The 13,509-nt window shown below is 39.5% G+C and overlaps 1 protein-coding gene across 1 annotated transcript in view; it reads right to left on the bottom strand.

Moving 5' to 3' along the window:
- The window catches only part of KIF27 (kinesin family member 27), a 62,164-nt gene that overhangs the window by 25,521 nt on the left and 23,134 nt on the right, over positions 1-13,509 (bottom strand). Inside the window, exons 4-10 of the mRNA XM_088470106.1 lie at positions 12,392-13,353; positions 10,380-10,523; positions 6,597-6,785; positions 5,562-5,743; positions 5,161-5,261; positions 4,917-5,072; positions 3,399-3,604 (exon numbers count right to left, since the gene is read on the bottom strand). Coding sequence (XP_088326232.1) covers positions 3,399-3,604; positions 4,917-5,072; positions 5,161-5,261; positions 5,562-5,743; positions 6,597-6,785; positions 10,380-10,523; positions 12,392-13,353 — 1,940 coding nt within the window. The remainder of the gene's footprint in view (positions 1-3,398; positions 3,605-4,916; positions 5,073-5,160; positions 5,262-5,561; positions 5,744-6,596; positions 6,786-10,379; positions 10,524-12,391; positions 13,354-13,509) is intronic.

The raw sequence follows: 13,509 nt of genomic DNA, 5'->3' as shown, positions 1-13,509 counted from the left end.
AACCATGATAATGTAGGGGTTTTTTTATTTTTACTTCTTTAATTTTTATAAAATTGTCCATTTGTTTTTCACTTAAACTTTGTTGATTTCAAGTTCACATTAATGGAAAAAGGTCTGACATGCAATACAGGGTTGTAACACAAGGAGGGAGATGTATCAAGCCTTGTAGAGACTGTGCTTGAAAAATGACAGGAGCTGACTGGTTGGTACTTAAAATCTGGGTGCACACCTGAAAGATATATCTGCAGATTGACAGTTCTGAAGATATATCTGCAGATGATGGTTGTTCATACACACTGACCGCCTATACACACAGCACGATGCACCAATATATCTGCAGATATATTGGTCATCCGTGAACGGCGTCATTCACAGACAAATCGTTGGTACACACTGGCCAACACACATACGATATATCGGCCAGTGTGTACCCAGCATAACCCTCTCCACTTTATCTCACTCTCCAAGGCTTGAAACATCTCCATCCAAGGTCATCTAGGCAAATTCTTAATTGAGATTTTAAAGACACCAGTGTGGTTTCAATTGATGGCGGCATTCGCATATCAAATTAATCAGCACAGTCTGCAGGTGCGTCCTAATTGCATCGCACTGCGACAGACGCAGTTTCGGGAAAACAAAGCCAAAAAAAGTTGCCCGGTGGTATCAGAGTCCCATGGGACCTAGCGCACCAAGAGGGGCTTTTTTAGCGCACCTGCAGAAAAGATGTGTAAGGACACATCTGTAGTTGTATTACTTTTAGTGTTTGTTGGGATAATATTTTCCCAGCAGGGAACCCTTACCGTATTGCCAAACTGTAAGAAATTTTTACCTAATATACCACTCAAAAAAAAAAAAAAAGAAAGAAAGGTTTAGATACCTCTACTTTAGATAGATAGACTTCAGTGGTGAAATGCATGAAATTTTAATTGTAATCACTTCAGTAGGGATGATCATGTGACAGGCTTACAATAATAACTGCCATTGTGATGTCAGACTCCTTTGTTAAGTCACTGCTTGCTAGGCTGGTCATGTGACAGGGTTACACCATAAACAGCCAATGTGATGTCAGATTTGGTATAAATGTCACTGCTTTGGAAAAAGCAGTCAGTTGGGAGGGAGGGAAGATGGAGAATGGGTGGGAAGAGGGAGGGAGCGTGGAGGTTAGGGAGTGGGAGGCAACGTGGGATGGAGGGAGGGTGGGAGGCAGGGAGTGTGGAACAGAAGGTGGGAGGGAGTGGGAGGACAGAGGATGGGAGGGATTTAGGGCAGGAGGAAGTGTGGGTGTGATTAAGACACAGGTTCTCAAACTCGGTCCCCAGGACGCCAAACAGTGCATGTTTTCTAGGTCTCCCAAGTAAAATAATTAGCTCCACCTGTGTATCTTTTAAAATGTGTCAGTGAGTAATGATTACACCTATGCACCTGCTGCGTGACCTGGTAATTGTGACCTGTGTGGGGTCCTGAGGACAGAGTTTGAGAACCACTGGATTAACCACTTAACGATTTTGTTTTTCAAAAACCGCTCCAAAATTGTCGGGTTTTTTTATGAGTGAATTAGACGAGGAACATCCATTTTAACTTATCCAAAATGGTTTCATAAAAAAAAGTTGTTTTTTTTTTTATAAGATTTGTAAACAAAATCTGTTTTTAAAATAACTGAACATCGGAACCACCATCGGAACATTGGAAACATTGTGACGTTCAATTAGAGACCGGATACAGGAACCAGGTATTTCAAGAGCGTTAGGGGGGAGGTTAAACTTACTTTTCCCCAGTGGCTGCTCAGTTTTGCAGGCGCTGGGTAGGGGTCCTGCTTTGCTGACCAATCAGCAGTGATCGCCTGCACAGCAGACAGAGGGGGAGAGGGTGCTGGCAAGCAGTGGGACCGAAAGGTCCCTCTGAGAGCAGCAGCTGCGGGAAGATTTTCTTCCTGCAGCTGCCCTCATGTTTATCTGTCTTGACCAATTTTTACGTCCAGTACAGATAAAGAATTACGTCCATGCCAGGCAAGTGGTTAAGGGATGGGGGTGGGAGCGTAGGAGGGTGGGTAGGATGGAGTTTGGGAGGGAATTTGGGTAGTGTGGGAGAGAGGGAAAGTGGACAGGAGAGATTTAGGGATGGAGAACGGATGGATGATCCCAGAAAGAAAACACTAATAATGAACTGGATTACAAAGTTAAAAAAACATTAACTGCGATAAAAATATCATAGTAACATTAGTTGGTAGAAAGCAGTCAATGACCAGCTGCATCTTCTGCTGTGACATCTTACAGTGTAAAGCTGGGCACACACCTAAAATATATATCTGCAGATCAACTTATCCGCAGATATATCTGCAGATGATGTTTGCTCATACACACTGAACAACCATCATCTGTCGTATGGACGATATATTGGCTGATCAATTGATCGGCCAATATATTTGCCAATGTGTACCCAGCTTAAGGTAAGCTTATGTTAACTTAAATGTTATATGAAAATAACATTGGCCTCTTTGCTGTTTTGCCTATAACCCACCTATGCTGAACAATCCTTCAGGCTGCAGGTGTGACTGAAGTGATGTGTGCTTGACAACTTTAGAGTAGCATCTTAGTTAGTGAGGCCATGAGTTGGAAAAAGTTGAAATTATCTGCCTTATGAACATAGCTGCTGCTTATGTAGAATATATTAATTTCACTATTTTATTTAGCAGCTGTAAATTGTATTTTTTGTTTTTCAGTTAACTGTGACCTACAGTACTGTATGAAGTAACTGCACATCACACACATCATGAATGAGGTCCAAGTCACAACTCAACTGTTCGCATGAAGACAGCATGTCATCATAGTGCGTAAACTTAGTAATAAAATGTTTATTTCAAAATACAGATAAGTCCTCCTACATCTAGCCTCAATACGCCACACAGTGCGACTTGCCTGGCATTAGTAAGGCGCCAAGTCCTGTGCTACTCTGCTAGCATCAGGCATCTTTTTTGCCACAAATGCATCTAAGTCGCAATGTGATGCGACTATGAAGCACCAGCAGACTGTGCTGATTAATTTGACATGCGACTCTTGTATATCTGTGTGCACCTGAGGCTGTATATGAAGCACAATGGTGGAACATTGAACGAAAAAGGCTGCAACCACTACATTATAGCACTTCGTATACAGATTTAGAGACTCATTTGCACACAGATATACAAGTGTCACATTAAATGTAGTACATCAAGCATGTATATCATACATTATTATTTATTGTATTGGGATTATTCTTTGCATTACTGTTATTCAGGCCAATGGAGTCACGTTTATGTCGCTTTTGAATAGTCTAGATAGCAAACAAATCAGTAATGCATCACAAAACAGCTAACATTTCTTTTAATCATATACCAGCAGTTTATGCTAGTTATACTTTACCTGCATTTTTAATTTTGCAGCTTCCATTTTCTTATGGAAATCTTTCTGTAATGTTGCTTTCTGTGTCAGATCCCTCAGTTCTTTATTCTCCAGCTCCTGTAGCTGTTTCTGTGCCTCAGCCAGTTCCATTTTTGCCTGTTCTGCGTCTTGTTTTAGCTGAGTTATCTTCTGCAAATACTGCTTGTTCATTGACTGAGCATCATTACCTTAAACCACAAATATCATACTGACCATCTGCAGTTTCAACAAACACTGTTTATAATAATAATAATAATAATAATAATAATAATATACATAATCCTGCACACTGTCATTAGACCAATTAAAACTACATAAATGTGCAAAATGCAAACGAAAACTCTGGAAAAAAAGGTTTTACCAATGCAAACCCAAAAGTTTTGGTTGTACGTTTTAGTTTTCGTTGTAAACTATAAGTCCCTTTTCTCCTATATAATGGTATCATGTCCGTCTTTTTACATTGACTTCAATGGATGCTTTGTCTTATCTAGAAGTGCTCAAAGGGTACCAAAGTGGATGTTAGATGTGCAATAAATGACTCCTATTGTTTTACCAACCGTAACATCTGAACAGAATTCTAATGATGAGTGCTTTAAATATCATTGCTTTAAGTGATCATTTTCTATATTCATTCCAGTATACATGGAATAATTGAAGGCATCTTGAACGGCTTTGATCTGTGGGCATTCAGAGGACCATCTGGATTGAAAAGTTCATTAATCTATAACCATTTTATTCATTTCCATATTTATTACTTTAAGAGTTTTACTATCTCAAAGGTTTTGGAAAGAATAGAACCACTTGAGAAATTGTAGTACTTCCGCATCAAGTGCTTGTAAAGGTTAACCTATTAACATGTAAAGGCAAGCTCTAGAGGCTGAACTTTTGAGCATTATTCTTACTATTTCCACTTTAAATGATACAGCACTGACGCAAAGACTACTACATGGAATAAAAATAGCATTTGGGGATTATATTGGTATTACAGCAATCAGAGTAATGTTTTCAGCAAAGCATAAAACTTGCTTTAAAGGGATATAGAACTAATAAGTATGCATAACTCATCTAGATAAGCCCTAAATATTACTCTTTTGCCATGAAATGCAACAGTTATGTGTGTCACTTAACGGGAAGCTCAAGGAAAACATTCACATCTACTACAGAGATAATATAGTTATACCTACTTGTGTTAGCTACAAAAGAGTTTATATGGGATCTATATAATAATCCTCTAAGGTCTGTCCCATCTCTGAGATGCTCAGTGGGAACCGGGGCACCTGTGGCGGGATGAGACAGACCTTAGCTATAGTGGACGAGCACCACACTGCAGGCGCCAGAACAGGCTAAGTATTCAACTGGTATGGAGTAAGGTGGGAACAGGACAGAGTGTGTAGTGGGACTGGTTGGAGTGGGAGGCGGACCTTTACTAGGAGGACATAATACTTTATATTATAACTCAATTTATTTTCAGTTCATATCTGAACATGAACCAACACTTACTTGTTTTCACGAGTTCACTAATAAGCTCCTCTTTCATTCTAATATTTATGGTCAGCTCCCTCATCTTCTGCTTCACCCCGGCAAACCGAAGCTGACTGTTTTTTAGTTTCTTTAGATTACCAATTTGGCTTTCTCGAATTGATTCCATAGTGGTTCCTGGAAAAGAAGAGGAGACACAAATGATAACCCATAGTGCATATAATTATGGATTTCAATTGGTAACCTAATCTCACGATAACATTACCAGTTACATCCTCATTGTTTGTGGAAGAATGTTTTGCAACATTGTTAAATTCTTCAGTTTCGGGTCCATGCCCTCGGGTCCACGTCCGATTGATGGAACGCCTGCAGTAAAATTACACACAAACTGTTCAATTAAAGCTCTGAAAGTAGAAACATAAACTGTCTGGTAATATGTATGACTATTCCCAATAAGGAGTTAATGACTATAGGCCAATTATGACAGACTGCATATAAATGTAGAAAAGTGTAATGCTCAATGTAACACAATTTCAATACATTTTGTTGCCATCTATCCTGTAGAAATTGTAAATTAAAATAAATTCAGATTTACTTTATAATTTGGACACTTTAATTCAGAGTTACAATACTTTGTGTATGTTTGTGCATGAGAGACTCCATTACCTAAATGGAGATTTCTTCCTATTGTTTTTGTTTGTCTTATCTTCCTCTTCATCACTTTGGTCTGAGAACTTTTCATGCAAAACTTCATCTTGTTCTTCTATTAAATCCAAAAGCATCTGACTGCGAGTTCGAAACCCAGCCACCACTCGGTCCAAGGAGTATGAGGGAGGACTGGTGTGCACCTATGGTGGGAGAGAGGTGATTAAGTGTAAGTTACTCTAGATCCAATTGTTCAGGACTGTTTTCATCACTTCCAATTTATACTATATATAATAATATATAATAATAATATTTTCTACATCATTCAACAAACAGAAAAATAAGCCACATTATGTGTCCTACAATATTTAACCTATAAGTATTATATGCTGCCAATAGAAAACAAATAAACGATCTAGAATGATTACTGTGGAACACTAAGCACCATAAGGGAAATCCTATCTTTTATATGACATTGTGTTAGCACATATAACTAAATTCACAATATGCATCCTACTGTATCATTTCTGATAGGGATCAAATACGGAACAGCACAGATGGTGTAATGGTTAGCATTAATTCCCCACAGCACTGAGGTCTTGGGTTTGATTCCCACCACGACCCTAACTGTGTGGAGTTTGTATAGTCTCACCTGCTTGCATTGGTTTCCTACGGGTGCTCCAGTTTCCTCTCACAATCCAAAAATATACAAATAGGTTAATTGGCTCACGACAAAAATTAATCCTAGTGTGTGTGTGTATGTACATGTGGTAGGGAACAGAGTTTGTAAGCTCTACTGGGGCAGGGACTGATGTGAAAGACTGAATATTCTCTGTAAAGTGCTGCGGAATATGTGTGCGCTATATAAATAACTGGTAAGAAATAAGTAATAAACTAAATAAACAGTTATGCTGTAAATGGTGACAGCACCATATTTAGGGTCTATCGCTCCAATTATTCCCCCCAGGATTAAGTTCCACAGCACAAAACAAAACCAACATGCATATGAGTGACTGAAGCACTGTAAACCCTATGTGAGCCTGGAGTCGCTCTTACCTTCCTTGGTTCTATTACGTTAGTGGACTCCTTGAAGCTTGTAAAGAGTATCTGAGATTGGTGACCCAGTGGGACACTGTAAGGTCTCATAGACACTACTTCCTGCTCTTTCACAGTTCCGTGTGACAACTCTTCCACCTTGTATTTCAATTCATCAATAAGGATTTGCTGCTCCACAAGCTTTTCAGTCTGGTATTACACAATGAGACGATTTCATTAATATGATAATCTATCATTGCAATACAAGTTCACAATAATAAGGAAACATATCCTGTATAAAGATTTGCGTAATTAAAATTAAATTATTGTAGCAGATAGCATCAGATGCCACATGAACCAGAAATCTACACAGTATAATAGGCATAGAAATGCTGTGGTTCCTTAGATAGAAAATGTTTGGTCCCTGTGTGAAATCTAACTTTAAACTGTTAGGTACTGTTTACATAAAAGACAGTTTCTGAGGGGTAAATTTACTAAGAATCGAGATAGGTCGAGATGACCATCTCGGGTGCTTTATTAATTTTTTTTCCATCTCGCAAATTCGGGTGAGATGGGGAGAGAGTTCTCTCATCTCACTCGTAAACCTCGGGTGAGATAGCAATCTCGAATCAAATCGTAAGTACTTTTCACCTAAAACATACATCTCTCAAATTTACCAAGAATCGGTATGACAATCTCGGGTGAGATAGGAGCAAGCTCTCTGTCAAAATCACTTTTCAATCTCTCAACCCCCTGAGCTGCGAGATGGTCAGAAACATACACAAATCATTGTGATTTGTGTATGTTTCTTTGTATAAAGCGTTAAAATAGGATTAATGTTAAAAAAAATAAAAAAAATGAGGTAGGGCCGCCCCCCCCAAAAGCTTAACCAGCCCCCGACTTGTCAGCCTGTCCTGGTACCTAAAATTAGGGGGAACAAAATGAGTAGGGTTCCACCGTAATTTAGGTACCAGCACCAGGCTGCAGGGCCAGTCCTGGTTTTAAATATAGGGGGGAAAAAATTGCGTAGGGTTCCCCCTATATTTAAAACCAGCACCGGACCCAAAACGGCTGGGGAGTAATGCTACAGCCCGGAGACCCTATTACCAGGTCTCCAGTACCAAAGCATTCTCACCCCAAGCTGCTCAGGCCAAGCCGGGGATCTCAGGGGAGATGGGGACCCCCTAAAAAAGAGGTCACCGCTCCCCCGAAACCCCAGGCTTGGTCTGAAGCCCGGGGCTCTTCCCCGCACCCCTGGGCTCTGGGTACGGGGGTAATAAAGTGTAAAATAGATGGAAACTATTGTATTTTACCGTGAAACTACAGGTGCCAGCATGCCTGCCCTTTGGCACTTGTGGAACTACAAGTGCCAGCAGGCGGCCGGCACCCATACCCCCACTGTAAAATAAAGTTAAAGAAAGACATGACACACACACCGTAGTTAGTAAAGATTTATTACACACATACATACATCAATCACACATACTTACCTTCTACCAGATGTTTCTGTCCTCTTCTCCAAGTAGAATCCGTGTGCATGGCCCTGCAAAAAAGATTGTATACTCACCTCCATCCTTTTTTTTTTTACAAACAGAGTACCCTATCCATATACTTACCATTAGCGGTGTATGTGTGTGACCACATACCCCGCTAACCGGCTCCCAACTGAACAGTGAGAACAGTCAGGAGCCACCAGCCAATCAGCGGCCGCTAACTGTAGAGCGGCCGCTGATTGGCTCTGGCTCCTGACAGTTCCCACCCTAGCCCCCCCCACCACCCGTTCCGCCCATGCCTTCAAGCTACAAATAATGCCCCTAATTTCAGTCATCTAATTTCTGCAGTGAAATCGAATTTCTGCACTGATCAGCAAAATCAGGCAACTAAGGCGTTTACTCTGTACTTTACAAGAAATACCCACACTGTGCTCCACTCCTTTTCTTGCCCTGTGCAAACTACTGTGTTGGAAAGTTTTTCTTAAGGTAGGTACACATTAGATGATCAGCAAACGATGAGACTGGCAACCCGATTTCCCTTGAACTCCCGGACAAACAATATAGTGCATACACACTGTGCAATCTACCAAACGATATATTGTGCGTTGTTCAATTGAGTCATAGTTAACTATATAATGTTAACCTATCGCTTGGTCGATCAGTAGAGGCTACACATTTTAGTTATTTTATTTATTACCAGTTATTTATATAGCGCACACATATTCCGCAGCGCTTTACAGAGAATATTTGGCCATTCACATCAGTCCCTAGCCCCAGTGGAGCTTACAATCTATATTCCCTACCACATGCACACACACATACACACTAGGGTTAATTTATGTTAGGAGACAATTAACCTACCAGTATATTTTTGGAGTGTGGGAGGAAACCCATGTAGGCACAGGGAGAATATACAGACGCCACCGCGGGAGCTTGCATAGTGCGTACACCTTTGACGATTTGTCATTCCGATTCATCGGAATCGGTCAAATCGTTCAAAATATCCTCTAATGTGTACCTAGCTTTAAACTAGTTGCAATGTACATAGAAATAAATGCTCTCTCACAGAAGTGCAAACGGAAGATGCGAAATGCATCCTATGGAAAGTATAGTGATGACTTCTGAGCTGTCGGAAAATTGAAGTTCTTACACAGGGCAGAGAGGCTGTTGTCTAAATGCAAAACAGAAGATGTCTACCTGAGGATGTAGTCAGGATACCGGCGGTGATCATCCCGATGATCACAATACCGGCAGCAGAATCTCGACGGTCAAAATACAGGCTGCGGTAGGGGACGGTTAAAGTTAGGCTGCTGCAGGGGATGGTTAGGACTAGGCTACTGAAGGGGACACTTAGAGTTAAGGCTGCGGAAGGGGTGGATTAGGATTATGGTTAGAATACTCCCAAAAAAACGTGTTGCCATTTTGAACGTTGGGATTCCGCTGCCGGTATTGTGACAGTCGGAATGGTCACCGCCATAATATCATACCATACCTCTGCCGGAGATGCACCTTCTGTAACACTGTCACCTAATTTAAATGACCAAGAGCTGCATAATTCAGTCTTGTTTTCCTAACCAAGTGCAAAACTAGGTGCTAATCCACACTTCTAACCAACCCTCAATTGTGCCAAACTCACCCATGGTGGAGACTGTTGCATAACTGCAGAAGCTGTGAACCAAGATGCCACCTTTGCCTGCATAATTATGTACTTCTCTATAAATATGAATGCAAACTATTATTATTGTAGTTTATTTGTAAGGTGCCCTAGTGCTCCTCAGCGCCGGACAAAACATACATAAATCAGGGACATACAAGTTAGACAAAATAAATGCAAGTGTGAAAACAATGAGTCCCTGCTCATGCCAGCGCTTACAGCCGGGTGGTTGCATATCTCAATGATTCCATGTTTTGGTATGTAAACATACGTAAAATGATATTATAAAAGAATTACCAAAATCTGAACTGAATCTGAATTCTAGTTTAGGCATTAAAACACACATCTTACTAAAAATGCTTAAGATACAGGTGACTCCTCAACTGAATCCTACCTTAGAGCTCACTAATAGCAATAAATGGGATGTGACATGTTGGCATTTAAAAAATAGTGGAAAGAAGCAAAAAAATAAATAAAAACAACCCCAAATCTGTCATTCAAAACACATTTTACTGGATAAGTGACTTAGAAAGGAGCAATATATAAAAAAAAAAAATGATAATGTTTCTATGTAATCTTGCTATGGATAGAGCTATAATGGCATAATAGGTATAGTGTTACCTTTATATACTGTACAGATTACTACACATGCTGTACCTGCAGATTCTTGGCGCGCTCCGTCTCTTGTAAAGACTTCTGACCATCTAGATTTTCTTCCAGCAAAGTCTGAACTTTTTCTTGTAACTCCTTAAGTTCCAATTCCTTCCTAGCAAACAGGTCTTCATCTGTTGCGAGAGCATCCTTGCAAAAACAGTGTGTACAACAGTAAGCCAGCCATGGTTGCCATTGATATGTTTTTACTTAAAAACTTACATTTGCTAACTAAAGCTATGAAGCAAGCTGTATACAAAACAGAAAAATTGCTCCTAAAGCAACGGTGGAGCCGAACAATAGTTCAAAATAAAAATGCTCATCTCTATCAAACAAAGTAAATATGTAATATTAGTTATAATACAAGTAATTCCAGTTTTAACCCAGTAATTATTTAAAATTTAAGAATACTCAAATTGAAGTAGGCAATAAATTCCATAAACCTTTCCAATTGTTTTTTTGAGTCTTTTTAACTATAGACTTTTCGGAAAATTTAAGGGCCAATCTAGAGACTTTGGCGGGCTGCCTATAGGTATACTTTATTCTATGAATAACAAAGATTTATCAACTGTGCAGCGTCAGAGGCCAAAGAAAAGAGTATAAAGCAGTTGCTTAGAAACCTCCACAGTACACATAATAACTGGTTTTTTTTCATGATTCTGGAGTGAAAAGAATCTCTGTCCATGATCAACAAGTGCTGGACTATTAAATACAAAATTATACACAGATAGATTATTACTACAAAGCCTGATCCAGGTGGGCATTGATTAGACAATAGATACATGAAAATAAAAGGGTGTATTCAATTTGATTTTAACAAGAAAGGGTGGACATTTTAAAAATAATGAATTTCTATTCTATTTTAGAGGTTGAATTCCTTAGACCGTCTGAGAACTGTAGGTCCATTTCCTTTTTTTAGTCATATTATTATATATTACTTCACTCAATTCCATCTCTCTCCTCCGATATCAGCTCTACCCTTCCATCCTCTAGCACTGCGAGGTTTTATAATTCGTTTATTTTCAATTTTTTTATCTCTTCCAATACTACTGATCTCAGAAACAGCAACATCTGTTATAAAATAACGGCATTGAAGCATTTCAAAACAGCCAAGCAAAGTCTCGCCTTATTTATTAAAGCATAGTCAAAGAATAAATAATTGTTTTCAAGACACAAGCATGTGTTTAAAGGGGATGGACAGTCTATGCAACCATAACCACTATGCTATTTACAAGGTGTGACATGCCTCTGAACAACTACATAAGGCAGCAATAGAGGAAGCCTATGTAACGCCCAATGTATGGTATTAGGTTTTTGTACTGTAAAAGCTCTGCTGCTGCTACTACTTGGTAAGTCATATGAAAGGATTCTGAGAGAAGCTTGAAGATCAGCCAGTGTCCCAGGAGACGGGCATCCATCGGTCTTATGCTCAAGTACGCATAAGTGGACCAGCTGGATAAAGATTATGGGGATCATAAAGAGTTAGTTTGTGTAGTATATCTTGCATGAAATCACTCGCACGCCCAGAAAAAAAAGAGTCTATTTATATAATCGCAAGAAAACACACAGAATGGCAATCAGACACATATGTCTGATAAAGTGCTATTATTTATGCATGGACAAGGATAGCTATAAATGCACGGATAATGTGGATGGTCACCAGAACTAGTGAAGCGATTATGAGCCGCTGTCACTGATAGGTTCATTGTTGCTCGTGCATATATTATGCTTTAGTGTTCATGTTTTATCAATTTAAAAACAAATTCACAAATGAGAGTTATTTCTGTTGTATTACAGGGAATCTTAAAACGTATTTGCAGCATAATTGTGAATGTGTATTTTGCAAGCAAAACAAATGGTTAGAAACATAGGGTGCATATGTTACAAATGGTAAGCATAAACCTGGCACATATGCTGTACACGTTTTCAAGATGTGAAAATACACTATTTTTGCATGTTTGTTTAGTGCAAATATTTAGTAGAAGCAAAAAAATCTATATAGATAGGTGATAAAATACCTGACATTTCTTCAGTTCCCTTTTCAGCTGTAGAATCGTAATATGATGTGGCTCTTCTCTGCTACCGGCAACTTCTTTGCCAGTTCCATAAATGGTGGTAATCTCACTTCTTAATTCCTCTGCCATAATTAGCCAACTCTGAAGTCTATTCTTTTGGGGTATTGTAAGAGCAGACATGTCCTTAAGTTCATGGAACACAGCTAAAGCTTCTTCCGTACAGTGTCGATGGTTAAAACACTCCAACTGAAACTGTGCAAGCTGTTCTTCCAGTGCCCGAAGCTTATTCTTCTCGTGGCCCCAGTCTTGAGACACTTGGCTTACTCTACTTACCCTGCTGTGCTGGTTCTGCAAAGCTTCCCGCAGTGCCTTTATTTCCAGCTCCATTTCATCAATTCTGTCCCACTCAGGGTTATAATTTACAACTGGCTTGTTCTTGATGTTCCTGGCTCGGTTGGCATATTTAAGAGAATTTAAAGATTCATCAAAATCAGACGTAGAAGGACTAATACAAGTAATCATGACAGTTTTAGCATTTCCACCTAAGGAGTCTTTAAGAATCCGAGTGATCTTAGCATCCCTGTAAGGTACATGTGCATTTTTTCTCTTTGGGTCAGCAAGTGCACTTATCACATTTCCCAGGGCAAGTAAGCCACTGTTGATCTGAATGGATTCTTTAAATCTTTCCCCAGTGTTCCCAGTTTTTGTCACTCTTTCTGAGCCTGCTAGGTCTACAAAGTGAAATTTCGAAAAAATCATCTGAACTGAACTTGAAGAGTCATTGTCAGCAGTACCAGTGTTTTTGTCCCTTTGTTGGCATATACTAATAGAAAAGATTGCATGGGAGCGGCTGGAGTGCTCATTCATTTGAGTGGTGCCGGTGTGACGAACGGCACTACCGGATTCTAGAAGACTCATTACTTCATCTGCACTTTCCACTTGGCATTCCTTGGCACCAACAATAACTTGAGAGATCAAGATGAAATACATAGATGACTTGTAAATATAACCATCAATATGCAAAACTATTTGCCAAACAAATTATAAATTACTTTAAAATGCAAGCAATCAAAAGGACATTACAGATGGAGCAGGCCTTATTGTAGTATGTTGCTCACATT

The sequence above is a fragment of the Taudactylus pleione genome, unplaced genomic scaffold (genome assembly GCF_031769625.1).
Source record: "Taudactylus pleione unplaced genomic scaffold, aTauple2 ptg000095l, whole genome shotgun sequence".
Taxonomy (NCBI): Eukaryota; Metazoa; Chordata; class Amphibia; order Anura; family Myobatrachidae; genus Taudactylus; species Taudactylus pleione.
This window is presented reverse-complemented; position numbering and strand designations above follow the sequence as displayed.